General features: G+C 34.6%; 1 protein-coding gene across 1 annotated transcript; it reads left to right on the forward strand.

Moving 5' to 3' along the window:
* Positions 1-3: 3 nt before the first annotated feature.
* On the forward strand, positions 4-16,795 carry LOC140148461 (uncharacterized). The gene is made up of 12 exons (XM_072170416.1): positions 4-171; positions 2,873-3,099; positions 3,968-4,201; positions 6,477-6,636; positions 7,420-7,550; positions 8,216-8,353; positions 8,911-9,043; positions 10,256-10,433; positions 11,570-11,652; positions 11,790-11,887; positions 12,597-12,692; positions 13,148-16,795. The coding sequence occupies exons 2-12, from the start codon at positions 2,875-2,877 to the stop codon at positions 13,232-13,234; spliced, it is 1,563 nt and encodes a 520-aa protein (XP_072026517.1). The 5' UTR covers positions 4-171; positions 2,873-2,874; the 3' UTR covers positions 13,235-16,795.
* Positions 16,796-19,445: the final 2,650 nt, after the last annotated feature.

Below are 19,445 nucleotides of genomic sequence, written 5' to 3' on the forward strand. Positions count from 1 at the left end.
CGCAGAACAGCTTTCAAAGACCGAAGTTTGGTCCGAAAGTTTGGCATAATAAATCAGCAAATTTTAGTAATTATCTGCCATTTTCATTAAACTGAGAGTACCGATTTCTGCAGATATATGAGTTGAGGAGTTGTGAACAGAAAGCAGTACATGCCACACCGTGGATAAGAGGTAGCCTGTCAAAATTTTAAGCTTATTAAAATGTGCATTTGATGTACATGATGTATGTGTTGAGCAGACGACATCACATGACATGCAGGTGGTAAACATGGTGAATGAGCTGAGGTGATGTGTATTTCATGATTTACAATTTACATTGGCATTCAATGTCAATTACATTGTCATGCATGTGCAAGCATCATCATCATGGCCCGCGTGCGCCTGGGACCAGAACTTAGAAAGTGGACTTTGCCCTGTTTGTGAAATTGTGTATTAGTTGTTTTTTTATTGCTTTCGTGGTCGGGGTACGCGTTGGTGAATTGCGATCGCGTAAAAGTGACAAGGTCGCCTACTACGCGCCGAACAGACAACCAATGGGTCAACCGACTTGTTGTCAAGTGCGTTGATCAGCCAATCAACGTGATTGCTTATTTTTTGTGTGTGTACGCTCGTAGACGCTTGGCGCACAGCTTGGACCACGGAAGTTTATTGAAAATAACTTTACTGCAAATTTTATAGACATGTAGATCATCACTGACACTGATCTGATGAGAAAAAATACAGTTGTAGTATAATCATGGTCATGGTAGTACTACATAACATCTTTATTATCAGTGACCATGCATTGCTAGCCCTGGTTCATAAGACACATATTACGAGGAGCGGAAAACACCAAATTGGTGTTTTATGATTATGTCATGGCCCAGCTTACTCAAGAACTCGAGCTTCGAATTTGCATATATATATACGCATTTGATTGATGCTAGAGTGTGTTGGTATCTTAAATCATCTAAGGACAATTAGAAATTAACATGCTAATGAAACATATAATATTTACAGTAATTTCATGGCCAAACTGGAACACTATAAACGCTAGTGGCTCCGCGTTAAACACGCGCGAATATAACGCGGTACAGAAGAAAGCATACACGCGCCTTACATTGCGTGCACGGTACACGCTTAATGCACGCTACATGGACGCAACGCAGCGCATGTTCCAGTTTGGCCAAGAAATTACTGTAAATATTATAGTCATAGACATTTTATAATACATTTTTGTACACTTCATTTGTTTCTGTTTGAGTGTTTGTCACTGAACTGTAATAAATACTATCTCTGCGCATTGTGACATTCGTCCCCATTGCTCTAAATGGATTGATTCAAAAAGTTTATGGTACCCGACGTTCTACAGCTTTGTATAAAAATATCGCGGGAAAAGACCAAAATTGAAAAGAAATGGGGTTTTAAATTGAACTTTTGAATTTGAAAAGTATAAATCACGTTAGGTCTAAGGCTGGGCTAACCCTTTTCTTTGATGACTTTGGCCACAAGTTTTTATTTTTTCAAATATCTTAAAAATTCAAGAATCTAAGCTAATTGAACAGACAGTAGTCTTAGAACTCTATATTTCCCTTTACTTAAGGTGGTACTACACCCCTCGATAAATTTGTGTCTATTTTTGCATTTTTCTCAAAAACTAATAAAACACTGGTAACAAAAGTTATGTAGGGGGCCTATAGGGGCAAGGAATCCAATTACCGTATTGGTCCGAGTATAGTCCCACCCGTTTTTTAGGTGAAATTTTTTCACAATTGGGGGGTGGGATTATACTAGAATTTCAAATTTTTATTTTTTTTCGGTTTTGGGAGTGTCCCTGGACCTAAACCTAGATGCTAGGATCATTCATGGTTGACCTAAAAAAATCAAGATGTTTTGTGTTTTTAATATGAAAATTGATAATTTGTATTCATGTCATACTCTATTAATGATTTCAAAATGCATTCAAATTCAATGCATTTTGAAATCATTAATAGAGTATGACATGAATACAAAACACAAAACATCTTGAATTTTTTAATTTTATTTTTAATTTTTTTAGGTCAACCATGAATGATCTTAGCATCTAGGTTTAGGTCCAGGGACACTCCAAACCAAAAAAAAAAACTTTAAAAAAATTCTGGAATTTTTCGAAAAATGGGGGTGGGACTCACTATCCTCGAACGTGGGACTAGACTCGGATGAATACGGTACTACACTGGAATTTCAGTGGCCCAAGACAAGCTGTTCGTTATTTATGATAAGAAATAAGGTACCGCTAGGATGTACCTCATTTCCTATCTCATATACTGTTGTTATTGTTACCAGTGTGTTATTATTTTGCACAAATGCAAATATAGTCACAAATTTACCACAGGGGTATAGTACCGTACCGGCGGACCCTCTTAAAGGAGAGTGAATTATCACTCTTAATTATGTGCTCACTAATAGTACACTTTTCATCGCCCATACCCTTATTGGGATTGGTGGGTGCGGAAATTTTTCCCGATGTTAACTTGTTGGAATGACATTCATCACACCCAATTGCGCTCCCAGATCTTGCAAAATCGGCGTATCCCATTGGATCCTTGGCCATGCCAAAACCACAACAAACACAACAAGTGGCTAGCAACGACCTAACCCAGAAACAGCTTGCCACTCCCAATTGGGATCGTCCACTTCTCGCCAGGGGTAAATAAGTTTTACTTTTGCTTTGCCCGAAAATGTAAAACTAATTTACCCCTGGCGAGAAGGGGTAAATTAGTTTTACTTTTACTTTTGCGTTGAGACTGACATAACAGGTCTTTGTTTACTGGGATTAGGCGGTTTGGGATCAAAAGAAAACCTGTGGATGTAAATCAATCATTTGTATTTATTTGGAATTAATTTTTGGCAGATATGTCAGCTTTGTGGAATTCATCAATTGGGATATATGCTATTACAGCCGTACTTGCAGCACCATTGATTCTGCTTGCAAAGAAGAAATGGGGGAAGCAAGAGCAAGGCAGTGGTTATCATGCACACATCATCCTGATGTCAAGGTATCCAAAACAAGGGACAACTAAAACAAGACTCATTGGAGAGTTAGGTGAACAAGGAGCTGCCAGAGTTCAGAATATCATGGTAAGACAAAGATTTATAATACCGAAGTACAAATCAGTGTGTGATATTGTTTAAAACACAAATTTTTATTTTAGAACATTATTTTTGTCTCCTCGGAACGATTTGCAATGCGGATGTGATTGAACCCTTTTAAAAAGTATTCCTGAACAATGGATCATAGATATGTATTAATTAATAAAGTGGGTAGTGTTACACTTGTATAATTTGATCAGATTTGGTGAATCCATACCAAGAGTATTATTATCAATATTTAACTGATTTTCATTTCACTTTGAGCTGAAGACATTCAAACATTTGGATTTGTTGTTTTTTCCTCATCTCTGCTGTGAGATGTCTGATAGCATCACAGAATTGGAGCTAGAAGAACCCTGACTGACATTTGTGTGTCAATCTTGGTGGGAAAATAGTACATTTGGATTTTTTTTTGCCATATTGTGTCTGATGCATGTTTGCTATGCATTGCGTCCATTTTGTGTACTAAGCACTACATTTGCAAACCTTTGCAACCAGGCCACAAAATAGTTTTTTGATTACGAGGGCTATTTGTGACAGATTCCATGAACAATAGTCATCATGTATGTATTTTGCCATTGACAATTTTTTTTCCAAGGGGGCTATTTTGGAAAATTTGGGGGCGAATTGCCCTTAGCCCCGTGTATTTTGATCCCTGTTTGCAACACTCATACTTTGAAGATGCATATTATTATCAATTTTTATTAGATTTCATGCCTTAATTTGCAGAATTTCAGATTTGCATTATTTTCATTCCCATACAATCCAATATGCATGCAACTACTATACATGGAATCAGAATTTTCACAATTAATATTCTGTGAATATGATTTTAATTTGACCGTTATTCTTGCAGAGTGATTACATGTTAGATCAGTTACTTGTATTTCAAGAGCTGAACCCATGTCGCTGGGTTGAGGTCAAATACCATGGTGGTAGTCAGGAAGACATGGATTACTGGCTTGGATGGAGAAAGAAATCAAAACAATTTAGAATGTCCTGGTCAGAGCAGGATGCTGGACATCTTGGACAGAAAATGGCTGGTGCTTTTAACAAAGCATTTGAGAAGGGTGCACAAAGAGTTGTTATAGTAAGTATTTATGGTAGTTAATGTATTAGTAATAGTTTTCTTTAACGTGTGTTATTATAGCAGTTTTGTGAGAGAACATTCAAATGATGTTATAATGATGTGGTGAGTCTTATTCAATCATGCTAGTTATGTATTCCTATAGTTTATGATAGCTTTTTTTCAATGTAAATGTTAACTCCTCTTGGGGTCTACATTGTATATAATTGAGAAATAGTATGAATGAATTTATAAGGAGCCCTTGAAAATAGGTGAAGTAATTAATTTTGGAATCATAAGTGCAGGGGTTTTTACCCTGGAACACCACAAAGGAGCTTACACTTACAGTAATTTACCTTAATTTTATTGGAATTTTAAATTGGCCCACAATCCTGTCTAAAATTGCATTTAATCAACAACATGCTGGATGTGGATGACAAAGAGTATCCCTATATTGGCTCAAAATAAGCTAAGGTGTCATAAAAGTGTAACACACAATTATTTTTCCAGCTCTTTTCTTTTGGTCTCCAACCAGGTTTAAATTATAGTATGCACATATATCGTTCATAATACACTAAAAGAAAGATAAGTTATAGACCATTTACTTCACAAATTTAATTTTCTAGCCCTTGCGTGACGTTATATTTGACAGACACAATTTTGATGATTTTCTGCAATCAAATAAAAATTTATAAAGTATTACATAAGGTATTTTGTGGTTATTTAGGTGTAGGACCTACAGCAACTGATTGTGGAAAAAATGTGTCCAAATATTACAATAAGGAGGATAAATTGTTATAAATAAAATATGTGTGTCTGTCAAGCCATAACATACATAAGATGTCTGTCAAATGTAACATACAGAATAATAATTTGGCAAAAACAGTAGTTCAAGATGGGAAATTGAATAAAGATCACATGCAGTTTATAAATCACATGTTTTAAAACACTTTTATAAACTCTAAACTATCATCATAATGTGAACATCAAGTGATTTTTAATTTTTTTAAACGTATTGCGTATGTTACTTTTGACAGACACATACAAATCTTGCGTACATGTATGTTACTTGCGTACAAATGTTTGACAGACAACACTTAACAATGGATTGTGTCATCAAAAAAGCTTCTCCTCACAAAGTGATAGTGCCACAAAGCTAGGTGGAGCTAAATGCTATGTCATGTAGCATAATTAGCTGTATCACCCTAGTTTAGCAGGAATTACAGCACCGTCTTGCGTATGTTACTATTTGACAGACATTTCAAGAAAAATTTTAAAATTGTTATATGTTCAAAAAAGATGGCAGCCACTTACAAATTGATTATAATATGGAGAAATTAAGTTATTTACAATAGATTTACCCTTTAGTTTATGCTTCAAGTCTTTGTTTATAAAAAACTGAGGGACTTCAAAATCAATCAAAAGTTTGACAGACAATAGTAACATACGCATAAGGCAAACTTTTAAATCCTTTTTTGATCTGTTAACTTATAATTCATAATGCCTCTTTCTGTTTTTTTGATTGGTTTACTGCACCATTTTGGGAAACAGGTCACATGAATTTCTATAAGGATCCATAAAAAAATTAAAAGCTGTTGAAAAAAGGCGTCTCTTGGCATGTTACAAATAAAAGTGTAAAAATAGGCATTTTTACAGCTATTTTTTATTATTTTTTATTATTTAGAGAAAGGATTTTACTTAAATTGTGTATGCTATGTCTTTACTACCTAAACTTGCCACTAAACTAGCAAATATTCCATTTCTATAATTATTATTTTTAAAAAAAGATGTCAAAATATATGGCTATATAATATGACACCTTAGCATATTTTGAGCCATTTAGTGAGGGAGGCCATCCAAATCTAGAAATATCATGATCAAGAACTGTAGTTGCCATTCTCATATAACACCCTCAAAGTGTTGGAACACAGACTGATTCTTTATGCATCAAGGGAGAGTTTTTTTATTCTGCTGCCCTATGATCATTTTCACCACAGAAAATACAGTCATTTATGAAAAAATCAGTTGTACTTCACTACATTATGCTTTGTATGTATCAGCATGTTCTGTTTGAATTAGCAAAACCTAAATTCATCAGGATCATCTCAACTTTGTTGTTGTATAATTCAGTTAAAATGAAAAGCATGATAAAAGTCTGAAACACCTGTTTCATAATTCAGTGAAAAAAATTTAAAAAGAATGCTACTGTATAAAATTAAAAATACTGTGTTTTAACCATCAAATGAATGACCATTGTGTTAAGTGCGTCACTTCTAGTATACATTTTATATTTTTTCAGATTGGTAGTGACATTCCTGGTATAACTCCAGACCTCCTAACATCGGCCATGAGCACCTTGAGAAACAACGGTGAAATGATAATTGGTCCAGCCAAAGATGGAGGCTATTATCTAGTGGGATTGAACACAAAAGTGTACAAACATCTCAGGGATGATGTAGGTAGGTGGTGTTGGGTTTTAATTAACTTCACTTGTATTTGTACATACTACCATATGGAAAATTTTCCCCATCAATGAGATCTTTGAATTATACCTCGGCCCTGATTTGGTAAAATGATCTAACTTGAAATTTGGACATTTTGAGATAAATCCATATTTTGGGTAATATGAGGGTGCTCTTTCCATTGGTGACATCCTCAAATCACCACCATGCTTCATTTTAAAGATAGCAGAACCTTTCTTGGCACTTTTTTGTCACTTTCCGTGTATTTAATATGGTAAAATGACCTATCTCAAAGTTAGATCATTTTACCGCATTAGCCAAGATCAATAGAGCGCCAGAACACATTAATGATAATACGGCAAAACAACCTATCTCAAGATAGATCATTTTACCAAATAAATGAGTCTCGCTTTGTTTATTTTTGTTACAAGGTAAAACAGTGCAAAAGAATCTAACTCCCTAAAAATGGTTGTTATTTCAAAATTACTCAACCAAATTAGCCAAACTTTTGCAAATAAAAAGATTGTTATATTTTCTAAGATATTAGATGTGTTTAATAATTTCTTTTATACAAAAAGAAAAACGTCAAGTGTTCAAACTTAAAAGCTCTTTTTCTCAAAACAGCGATTTCCAAGTTAGATCATTTTACCAAATCAGGGCCGACCTATTGTCTTCAATGGTACTAGATAACACCTGCTTATTCATTGAAAAAGACCAAATGACATGTATGCCTTCCAATGATTCTAACATGAAACCATACATATGTGTTTACCATTCAAGGTAGTCTGTTTGAAGGCATGGACTGGGGTACTGAAAAAGTATTTAACCAACAGAAGCAAGTTGCTGAATCACATGGAATCAAGGTGGAAGATCTCTCTACTGTTAACCCTAGTTGGATATTACAAGATGTGGTAAGAATTCAGACAAATCCATTTAACTTTAAACATTTAACCCATGGGCTCATTTAGTTTCACAGTATAGACCTATACATGGGCAAGTTAGCAATCAAAATTAATTAGAGGTTAATAACTGCAAGCATCGGTTATTTGGAGGACATTGTGAAAAATCTAAACATTTTGCCTTTGGTTATTAACCTCATTCATAACCGTCACTTTAATCTCTTCACCTTACAAAATAACACAAAATTATGCTCAAAAGTTGATTAAAATAGATTCCCTTCCCTTTCTAAAAATCGATCAGGCTAAACAGGACGACCAATAACAAAAGTGCGTATCACAATCTGTGCAAATATGGTAGCGCGCAATCCAAATACGGCAGTCAGCGCGCGCAGTTTGTTCGACGCTCAACAACACGCATAAGCGCCGGTCAATTGTATGCGACATAGAACAATTACGCATTTTGCGGTCAATTGTGAGATATTAATGACCTTGATTTGTATTCACGTTTTCACAAATAACTAAATGTAATTGGATCGCACGCATCGCGTTTATTAATGAGGTTATGAATGTAAAGTAAATTCTATGTTGAAACTATACTATTGGACAAGGTCGAATGTGTTGTGAGGAAAGTAATTTGATATGATTTGAGTAACACAATTTGCCTTTATTTTCTCCAGGACTATCCAGAAGACTTGGGGGAATTTGAGAAAATAGGAATAAGTGTGAAACAGATTAAGGAACCTGTGTTATCCATCATTATCCCAGTGTTGAATGAAGCCAACAATATCGCAGAAACGCTTAGCAATGTTTTCAAAGTAAGATATTATACAAATATACTACCCATGAGGGATCTGGTGGAATCTATTTGTCCCCAAGGTTCACCGAGAGGACCAATATATTCCACCAGAGTGATCACCAAGTCATGTTGAGATCAATAGATTTCCATCAGATCCTGAATGAAGAGTGTCAATGATTGTTTTATTTCCTGTTTGTTTGTTTGTTTTTGTTTTATTTCTTCTTTAACCTGGGACACTCAATCAGTTGAAAACACAATTAATCATCTGTTCTTCCTTGAGGCCCCTGTGCACCCCTCCCCCTTTTATGCAAGTATAAATTCATTTGAATGTCCATGATTGATGGTGAAAGAGATGCACCCCACACATATACAAAATAAAAACATATAATTATCTTTTTAAATTTAGTGAAAATAGTTCATTTCATGCATAAATATGCAACCTTTGGGCATCTCAAACTTGTCTTTACTGCGTTTGAGTGGTGGGATGGATTGCGCATTGGATTTTAAAATCTTCACATATTGTGACAATCATATTTTTGCCTTATCAGTTGCATATTGTGCATTATATTATTACAGAATTGTTCGTATCCCAAATACACTGAAATAATAGTAAGTGATGGTGGCAGCACTGATGACACAGCAGAGAAAGTTGAGGAGTTTGCCAGGACAAACACTGACATCAAAATAAAGCTTGTTAAAGGCATTAAAGGTAGGTAAAAAAAAACCACTCAATTACTTCACAGTGCCATAATTTTGATATTTTTTTTAGTGAAAAACAAAATTATAATTGGTCAAAACTTTCATCATAACACACATCCATTTTTTGAGACCTGTTTACTAAGGGAGAAAAATAGATATATGGTTCATTGTACAAGTCCAAAAACAAAAGAATTTTTCACTTTTGAAGACCAAGTGAGGGAGCAACCCAGACAAGTTAATGTACCATTTTTAAGGTTAGCAACTATCTTAAACATCTTGTGAATGGTAGTGAGCGTTGTCAAAAATTGCATTGACCACAGGAACATACATCATTGTGGGGTTGTCATTATAATGATGTTACATGCGAATGCACAGTGCACACTAAAACAACAATTTACAATTATAGTAGATCCATTTTCTATCTATTCATCACAGGGAATCCTTTGTGGAGCTGGTTCCAACATATTTATTATTACACTTGTGTGAAAATTCAATAGCAGCTACAATATAGGCCATTAAAAAAAATGAGGCGTTTGGTATACAACATTGAATAAGGAGTGCGGGGAGGGTCATTGAACTATGAAAGTGTCCCAGCAAATTTGTACTTGATTGTAGAACGGCGATGTTGACTCTGGAGCCCAGGGCTCTGGAGTCAAAAATTTTGACTGCCAAGAGCAACCGCTGGCAACGCATCATATTGTGAAACGCAAGAATTGTCTGTAATAAATAGTATCTAAAGTTGTTAAAATCTTTGGCATTGGGTCATTGAAAACAAAACTTTTTGCATAAATGTAGGGAACTTTGGATGACTGGAATTAAATAGTGTTCTGAATGTTTTGTTTTAATTAAAACCTGCCTGATCCAATCAATTAATGTTAAAATAATGATGGCAAACAAATTGCAACATTATTCACTTGCAATATTATGATTATAATAACTGTATTATAATATAAAATTGGAAATAATGTTTGACTAGCTGCAATCAGTGAATAAAATAGTTGGCACGATCGGATTGGTCAAAACAATTCAAATGCGTGTCATATCAATTATGAAGGAGTGTACAGACTCCACACTGTATCCCACCTGATGACAATATGATTTTTTCCAACATTAAAGTTTGGGAGTTTGGGCAGAGATTCACCAAAAGACAGTAAAAGTGTAGTGCAATATTATTTTTCCATGATTTTAGATCACAATTTTTTTGTATCTATATTATCTACAGGTAGAGGCAAACAGCAAAACTCTGGGGTGAAAGAAGCTAGTGGAGACAATTTCTTATTCCTTCATGCGGATACCAGACTACCACCACGATTTGACCAACACATTCTAATAAACCTTGGTATACCTGGGGTGGCTGCTGGAGCATTCGGATTTGAGTTAGATATATTCCATGATACAAGGTTTGTAGTTGTGCAAGATCCAGGCTGTATCAAAATTTGAAAAGGCTGCTTCCAAATGCAACATTTGGCAAGCAATTTTTGGCGAGCCAAAAGGGAGGCCCCCCCCCAAAAAAAAAGGTTTGTTGTCTTCAAACCTACACACATCATTAAGTATGTGAAAGCCATCTTTGTGCTTAGCCTTATTGTGCTTCAAAATTATATAGAGGTACAAAAAAATACAAGGTTGCTACCAAATTTGAAGAAAGTATCTTGAGCCTTATCATTGCTGCTGGAGTATTTCAATATCATAACATTATATTTGCGATCATGAGAGCAGGTACCTGGGTACACTGTGTCAAGCGCACTTTTCGCGGAATACCTTGATCACAATCTACAACTGTGATTGTTCCATTCTCAAATGGTCAGATGTACTCCATAGCTGTGGTCATTATGTTGTACGCTTGACACAAATGTATGTGCTAACAGAGTGGGCTCAGATGATCTTAATTATAGGTGTCATCCATGATTCAAGATTAATATCATGATTATTGCTGTTGAGATGCTAGCAAGGTTTGACCAGCAGTATGACTGCCCTCATAAGACTTAAATCTGTGATTTCTTGTAAGTTCTGTTCAAATTTTGATCTGATACAAGGTTATTACCAAGATTTGACAAACATGTCCTTAATTATAACCCAAGGTGTATGCAGGATAACTGCTGAGGCATTTCAAATATGTGACCTGTCACGGCGAATGAGCCGTAAAGTTCCTCCCCCGGTCAAAATTGTTTTATTTCGTGTTTAGAAAATATACAGGATTTAGTCAAAGCAAACAAAGACCAGAGCTATTAAAAATTCTATTGCCATCTAAGGTAGAAGCTTATTATCCTCTTCAATAATAGGATTATTGATTGGTGTTTGACTATCAAAATGAGATAGATGTCGTGCCAGTTTAAGTTACCGATGAATACGACCTTCGTACACATTTTACACTGTAACTCGGAATACAATTTAGGGAATTTACGGCTCATTCGAGCTGTACGGTCACATATTTGGGATGTTCTCCACTATGTAGAGTTGAGGATTGTCAACAATAATCAACTAAGTACTTATTTTTCCCAAGAAGATCAACATTTTGCTACATCATGTTTTATTTCAGCTTGGATTATAACTGTTCATGGTTTTTCAAATTACAAATGAGAGCTATATCATTTGGGGCCAACATAAGAGCCAAATATTTTGGTAAGATATATTTACTTTACTCTGTGTAAAGGCAATTCCAAAGAACTAAGTCAAAATATATTTAGGTACAATTTGATTTGCTAGAATGATATTAATATACCTTCCATTAACAATTTTCCAATTATTTCTTTGTATAGAGCTTCCATATGGTGATCAGGCACTCTTCATGAGCCGTCAAAAATTTGATGCTGTTCGTGGTTTTTCAGATTTTCCATTAATGGAAGATTATGAATTGGTAAGTGATTATTTTAAATTATAGAAATCATGATGAATGTATAAAAAGCAGTGAGCAAAAGGCAGCTATGCAATCTCAGACATGCATATAGTAATAAGTAGTGCCATAACTGCTCAATTATTTACGCAAAACATTTTTTAATTTAAGGCCAGACATCAAGGAATCTAAATATAAAATACAGATTTGGTGCAAAAACAACAATTATGGAGAAAACCACAAAAATGTGAATATGGTTGGTATAAGGACCGAGGGGTCTCAGGTTCAAAACCGCACCCGAGAAAAGAAGTTTTCTCTTCTTCCTTCCCCTTCATCAAAATAGGCTTGGGGGTTAGGGTTAAAAGAAGATGGACATTGGGCTGAACATTTAAAATGAGAGCATGTCTGTAGATTATATATAATCTTACCAGCATTTGCTTGCCATTGCACTTTTATCACATGAGAGCCTGTTTTCCATGTAACACATGTATGGGCTCACCACCTTATTATATCTCTGCATAATTAACTTTTTATCTTCTTAAAAGGCAAAAGGGAGAGGAAAAAAGGGAATATATTTAGATTTAGTACCTTGTGTGCATCATGCTCACCACTTATGCTGGTATTCATACTCAGAATCTATGTGCATTCATTTAAACTTCTGTTACTTCATCACATCATCCTTGGTCATATTTGTTGTTAGTAAATCTGCTTATTGTTCTTTTGTTCTATTTAGGTCAAGAAATTGCAAAAAGAAGGTCACATCAAGATTGTGGAGGATGACTGCGCTATTACATCAGCAAGAAGATGGATGAAATTGGGATGTTTGCGGGTGAGTTCTAAATATAATAATAAAATCAAAGTTTGTGCAAAATTGATCATGATTGTCTTGTGCAAATGAAGTACCTGAATTCAAGTATGTCTGATTATGGGGTAAGATGTCTCCAGAATGGGCTTCTGACAATTTTGAATGGAAATTGTAGAAACAAAACAGAATTGGACTAGTGAAAACGTTCCAGGTGAGCGAAAAATAGTGTAGTGTTGAAGTTAAAACTTTAATTCATGATCCAATTCTTGTTTTAAAACTCGGACACATACGCAACCTTGCACTACAACACCGACATTTAAAAACTGGTCCCAGTTGATGAACAGATACACCTTTCCCTTTTTAATACTTTGTAAATGAATAAACTGCACTACATACAGTAACTATTTGCAAATGATTCACATTTTTCTTTGCAATGAGTTCTTTATTCATTTTTTTTCCTCCTCTCATTTTCATTTCAGACAACTGGTTTGAGTAACATTTTGGTTATTTTGTATAATCTTGGAGTACATCCAAATACACTGGCCAAGTGGTATTATGGTAAATGAAGGTAACCAGTAGTTTAAAGAATATTCAAGGAGTCCCATATGTGATGATATATGAATTCTGCCTTACTGGATAGTCACATCGGATCAAAATATTGTGAACTCCAGGCATTGTTAGGTAAACACTGAAATCAAAATGATAATGTGGTGTCTTGGGCAAAGGTTTGTTCATAATATGCCAAAGAAAGTCAGCAGTGGTAAATTTAGATTATACAGAAAGTGCAATTGATTTTACTTGGCTATATATAGACAGACAAGCTACACACACAAATGAAGTTTACATGGTGTATCACAAACAATAATCTAGAATGCACTATTTTCCTTGATGGATTATAAAAAAAATGGCAGAATATCCATATGAAGAGTACATAAGGAAATGCTGATAAACACCATTTTCAAAACAGTTTGAGTTAAGGCCACCAACATAATGTGACCAGATTTTATCCAATCAGGCTAAAGTGGGCAATAATGAAACTGAGTTATAGGCAAAAAATGATGAGAATATAAAATAAAAGAAAATGGACACATAAAAGGTTCACAACTTTCAAGAGACCTGAGGAGTACCGAGCAAGTTAGTAATGATAGTAAATCAATGTCTCGAATTTGGCCTGAGTAGATCAAATCGGGTCACATATGCCTTATAATTTTAGCCTCAAATTGAAAATTTCGTGCTTAATTTGTTAAACTATGATCAAAAGTAGCTCTTATTATTTTCTTTATATTGACCAGTTATATTTGCCTATTTTCTCAAATCGTGAAAAATTGATATATCAGTTTTTGCCTCTGAACTCTTTATACTCCTGTTAGATATGTTGATATAAATTAAGACTTGCAGTGTAGATAGATTACAACTCAGAGAATTAACTTATGTGACTGTCCACCATGAATGGGCTGTAATGTCAGCATTTTTACTTTTTGAGATATTGAACGGGCATGCATTTTTGTATCCTACTCACAATAAACTTTACAACCTGATATATTGGTACGGTTAAATGGAATGATATATTACACGTCCCTATTGCTTGATGCAAAGGGGATGCAAAAAATCAAATCAATGCATTAGACAATTCTTTGTTTTCTGTTGTTTTTTAAGATATTCGATGAACCATATTTCAGAAGTTACATTACAGGCCCTTTGTGGTGGTGGATGGTCACATACATATAAGCAATTGTTATGACAAAATGTGTGTGAAAAATTTAAGTACTATTTGATTAATACGGGTAATTTATGTAAGACCAGGATTTGATTCCACAAAAAAAAAGCAAAATTCTTCAGTGGATGCACATTATGATGCACATGCAGAAGATCAGTGTATTGTCATGAATACATGCCAACAAACCAATCTGTATTAAAGGGGCATATCATGATATAATTGTCTCTCTTTAGGGTACTATGGCTCAATCGATTTCAATGGAAAAAGAGGAGCTTTATCTTAAAATGTAACAGTTTAACATTTTCATGTTTATAAGGTGTTCATTTCTTGTGTTTAAAAATGTATTTTAGTCCAGGACTTAACTAAATTAGTGTATAGTATTTGGACTGATGCCTTAGGTAAGGTAAATTGATGTTGCATGAGATCTGTGACAGAATGATAGGATGAAGCAGCAGCCATGTTACCAGGTAAATTTAATTTAATTAATTTATCAAAATTTTGTGTTAAGTTATTGTAAAGATAACATGAGACATGTTTCCACAAAATATCTACTATGTCAGAAAATTAATAGAGCATTTGGATATATCTACCTCCACTGATACATCCATAATGATGCGTTTTCGTCGTTATGGTAATCACTTTGGGCAACTCTTTGTAGCCAGCAACAATGTATAATCGTTGTCGTGACAATCAGTTTCATGATCACAACATAACATTTTATGTATAAGGGACAGGTTTCATCATTTTTTACCTCCATGTTTTCACACTGCTTACAAGCAGGGCAAGGTCTTCAACTCAACCCTTCTGTATTCTGATGGAACCCACTGGGACAATGGCGAATTTCCTAAGTACCCAAAATTTCTATCCATCTGGCTGTCTGTGCCTGTGGGTTTTTAAAATTTGTGAGCCATCTTTATGTTATGTATTCTTATCAAGAAACGGTTCTTATCAAGAAACGTCTTCCATATACATAATGGTGATACTCTTTGACACTTGCGATAATAGCTAATAGCTCTCATGCAGTATTGCCTTTCTGACTTGGTTAATGTTTTGCCAAGATATTGGTTGATTGATTGATTGTATTTGGTTCCATTTTAAAACAGAGCATTATAAAAATAGAAAATACTCCATACAAAACGGAGCATTTATAAAAATAGGAAATACATAAATATATATTACAAGTTTAAAATATATACATATGACAATAGACAAAGAAAAAGATATATAAAGTGAAGATAAAAATACACTAGGAACCAGGATAACCCATATAAAAGCCAATGTTTCAGGTTTATCCCGGTCATCGGTGGTCAAATCACCATAGACTGCTGCAAATTTTGTGGGAATGGTCACCTAATTAAGCAAGGCAAATAATGTAACGGTCATTTTGAGTCAAGTGAAATTGCATCAGTTAAAATCACAGCTGTGAGTTAAAATGAGGCGCATTAGGAACAGCATAAAAGTTGGTGCTTGCCACAAATTGAAATGATTTGTATCTGCACTTATAACACCGCTTATTGTCATCTTTAGTTTTGTACACTTTTTTCTTATTAACTGATGATCTCCATTTAATTTTATATTTAATGCTTATCAAACAGTCCATCCATCTTAAAACTGAAGTGGCAGTGAATGCAGCTTCTGAGACATTTCATTCCTTGAAACATTTGTACTGATGCCATTAGCCACAAAATGACTTAAAATCTGTACTACTATGCCTATTGGCTAATGACACCATTAAAATAGGGGCCGTTTGCTTCTTTCTTTTTTTGTTAATTTGCAAAATCATGCAGACATACATTTCCTCTTTCCAAATCAGTAACATCACAAAAGTTGATGCTTGCCACAAATTGATATGATTTTATCTGCACTTATTGCTACCTTTGGTTTTGTGCACTTTGCCTTACTAACTGATGACCCGCTATTTATGCTATCAAACAGTTCATCCATCTTAAAACAGAAATCGGCAGTGAATGCAGCTTCTGGGACATTTCGTTGCATGAAATATTTGTACAGATGTCATTAGCCACAGAATGGCTTAAAGTCTGTGCTGCTATGGACACTGAAATCTTTGAAAATGGAAATAGTTTCAATTTTTCAATTTCTTCAATGCTGCATAAACTAAGCGAAGATCCAAATCAAAACCTTTTTGAAGGCAGCCCCGCTGGTAGAGATTTACTTGATATGGGTTGAAGCTATGCTCTAATACATGTACAGCTGAAATGGTATCAATCCAATCGTCAGGAAAGGTGGGGACATGTGCTTGAAGTTTGGGACTAATGTCTCTTAAGTGTAGATAGCAAGAGCTTAAGGGCTGGGGTATGAACGTTTGGACAGTATTTATTTTGGGACATTAGAACACATCAGACATATCGAATTGCATTCTGAATACGAAGAATGTCCTGATGATATCAAATAATTTTGATTTTTGAAATTCGCAATTTAATACACATTTTATGGCAAATCATTAAAATTGATATTTTTGATATTTAACAGTACTTGAAGTAAACTTTATAAATCTGATGATTTAAAAGTGTATGTAGCTGGGATGAAAAGCCGACGATCAATTGAAAATGTTGACCTTTCGTATTGAAGACAGGTCTTTTGGGGAAAATCCATATCTTCAATATAAAAGGTCAAAATTTTCAATTGATCGTCGGCTTTTCCTCCCTGCTACATACACTTTAAGAATATATCATTAGATTTATAAAATTATTTCGAGGACTGTTATATATCAAAAATTTGAAAAATATCAAATTTTAATAATTTGTCATAAAATTTGTATTATATCGTGAATTTCAAAAATGAAAATTATTTGATATCAGAAAGACGTGCTTCAGATTCAAAATGCAATTCGATACATCTGAGGTGCTCTCATGTCCCACAAAAATACTGTCGAAACGCCATAAACGCTCGTTAATGAATAGACTTGATTTGACCATGTTGACACAGGATCTATTTCCCAGCAATGTTGTTTTATCCGAGGCAGCTACCTTAATAATTGGGCAGTTAAATTAGATGGTATTCACGTCTATAGGGAGAGGAAGAAGAAGAGTACCATATAGGACTAATGCTTACATAGATGTTTGATTTCTTTAAGTCAAACTTCTGTTGACACATGTCATCAATCTTCCGTCCTTGGGTTCTAATTTCCGTTTGAATGGAGACCAATACCCCCATGATTTGGCGTTGATTTGTTATTATTTGCTTCAACATTTCATCCTTTTTGTCCATTGCTGCTCTCATTTCTGTGGACCGAAAATAATATTGTCATTTCAAAGATACGTCATGATCTTCAATATATAAACATCAATTATATAAAAAATCAAATTTGTTCCAATTCAAGCGAGTTATATTTTCATTGTTTCGTAAATTACCGTAACACATAATTCATGCACACCTGATGCATGCATTTTTCAAATTGTATGACTTTTTTTTTGGGTGTATAATTTTGTTTTTATTTGTAGGCCTACGCTATCTTGATTCGTCACAAAATATATATCTGGTTGAATGGGAGTCATTGAGTACAGGATTGCCAAAAGAGTAAAATAAGTGCCAAACTGCGTAAAAGCAACTTGGCCACCTTGGAAATGTGAAAAATCTCATTATTTCTGGAGGCGAACACAAATACCACCTAAATTTGGGAATTAAAAGGGGGGGTCATTGGGTATAGCAGGAAATAGAAAAAGGGGGTCATTGAGTACATGAATTTTTTAAAGGGGGTCATTGGGTAATAGGTAGGACCATAACACAAAAAAGGGGGTCATTGGGTACAAGCCGGTTTGAAAAAGGGGGTCTATCCCGAGGCACATGATGCATATCTGTCATGGAAGTGCCCCCTCCCGGATTTTTTGCAACTTGAGTTACCTTCCCTTCTGAATGAATCAGAACGCATGTGTGTTCAGACTGTTCACATATTTTCTGATTAACGCCCCTGGTAAGGAACAAGTTTAAAAAAGAAAATATAAGAAAAAAGTATATATTCGTAAATCCGTACCGTATACTATCTAATAGGATCAATTTGTTTTTAGTTTTGAGCCTATACAAAGATTATATTTATATGGCGTCTTGTCTTAAAAGTCACATAAAGTGAACCAAATTATCATAATCACCACCACTACTAATAGGCCTACTTGCTATACCGGGTATCGATCAGTACGTAGCCTATGCGTGCTAATACAGCAGATTAGCATTATTATCATTATACCTGAACATTTTTCACGGTTCAAATGGCGATTATTTGACCCGTGACTCGGGCTGAAATGTTCTTTTTCAAGTTCTTCATTTTGTAGGTTGCGCACATTATACATGTACAGGGTTTTTTTTGGGGGGGGTGGCCATCGTTTCATTTTATCATTAGGCCTCAGTTATTATTATTTGTTTTACAATACTATAAAAATAGATGACGCTTCGCTATTTTGCATGCTTCAATAAACTAGGAATTCAAGAAGTTACCCGCCAACAGACGAAGGATTTTTTACATGGACATGGTTTTCCGACAGGATATGGGAAGAGCTTTATTTTCCAGTCAGCGCCAATTTGTGTTAATTTTCTTTAAAATGTCGACATCGCCATAAAATGTAGTCATTTACTTGATTTGTAGTTTAGTCCAATTCCTATTAAAGTGAGGTAGGCCTATTCACTTTCTTTTACTAACACAATATTTCAAGAGTTTGTTTCAAAAGGCATTAGTTCAATAGCTGCCTTGTGTAACATTTTGCTGGAATATTTTTACATTCTAAAGTTTAAATGACATTTAACGATTGGAATGGATGTGTTTGCACATCTGGCTTATTCTCTTTCAATAATAGATTTGGCCCCTAAAATTGTTAAATCCAAGGTTTTAAAATGGCTGCCATTGCACTTGATGCCTTTTTCTTCTTCGCACGTGGGAAGTTAAATGGATTTGCAATTATTTGCCAAAATATTATTGTTATAACTATATATTCTACTACGCCAATGTTATTAGAGTGGCAAGGTTACTGCTACTCAATATTTTCAAATAAAAAATCCCACAAAACAGTCTTTGGACTTAATGCCTTTTGGAACCAAACTCTTCATTTAAT

Source organism: Amphiura filiformis, chromosome 3 (genome assembly GCF_039555335.1).
Source record: "Amphiura filiformis chromosome 3, Afil_fr2py, whole genome shotgun sequence".
NCBI lineage: Eukaryota > Metazoa > Echinodermata > Ophiuroidea > Amphilepidida > Amphiuridae > Amphiura > Amphiura filiformis.

Coding starts and splice junctions, on each gene's coding strand:
- LOC140148461 (XM_072170416.1), top strand. CDS start 2,875: ATGTCAGCTTTGTGGAATTCATCAATTGGGATATATGCTATTACAGCC. Junction 7,551..8,215: donor GTTGGATATTACAAGATGTG/GTAAGAATTCAG, acceptor TATTTTCTCCAG/GACTATCCAGAAGACTTGGG. Junction 11,653..11,789: donor CATAAGAGCCAAATATTTTG/GTAAGATATATT, acceptor TTCTTTGTATAG/AGCTTCCATATGGTGATCAG.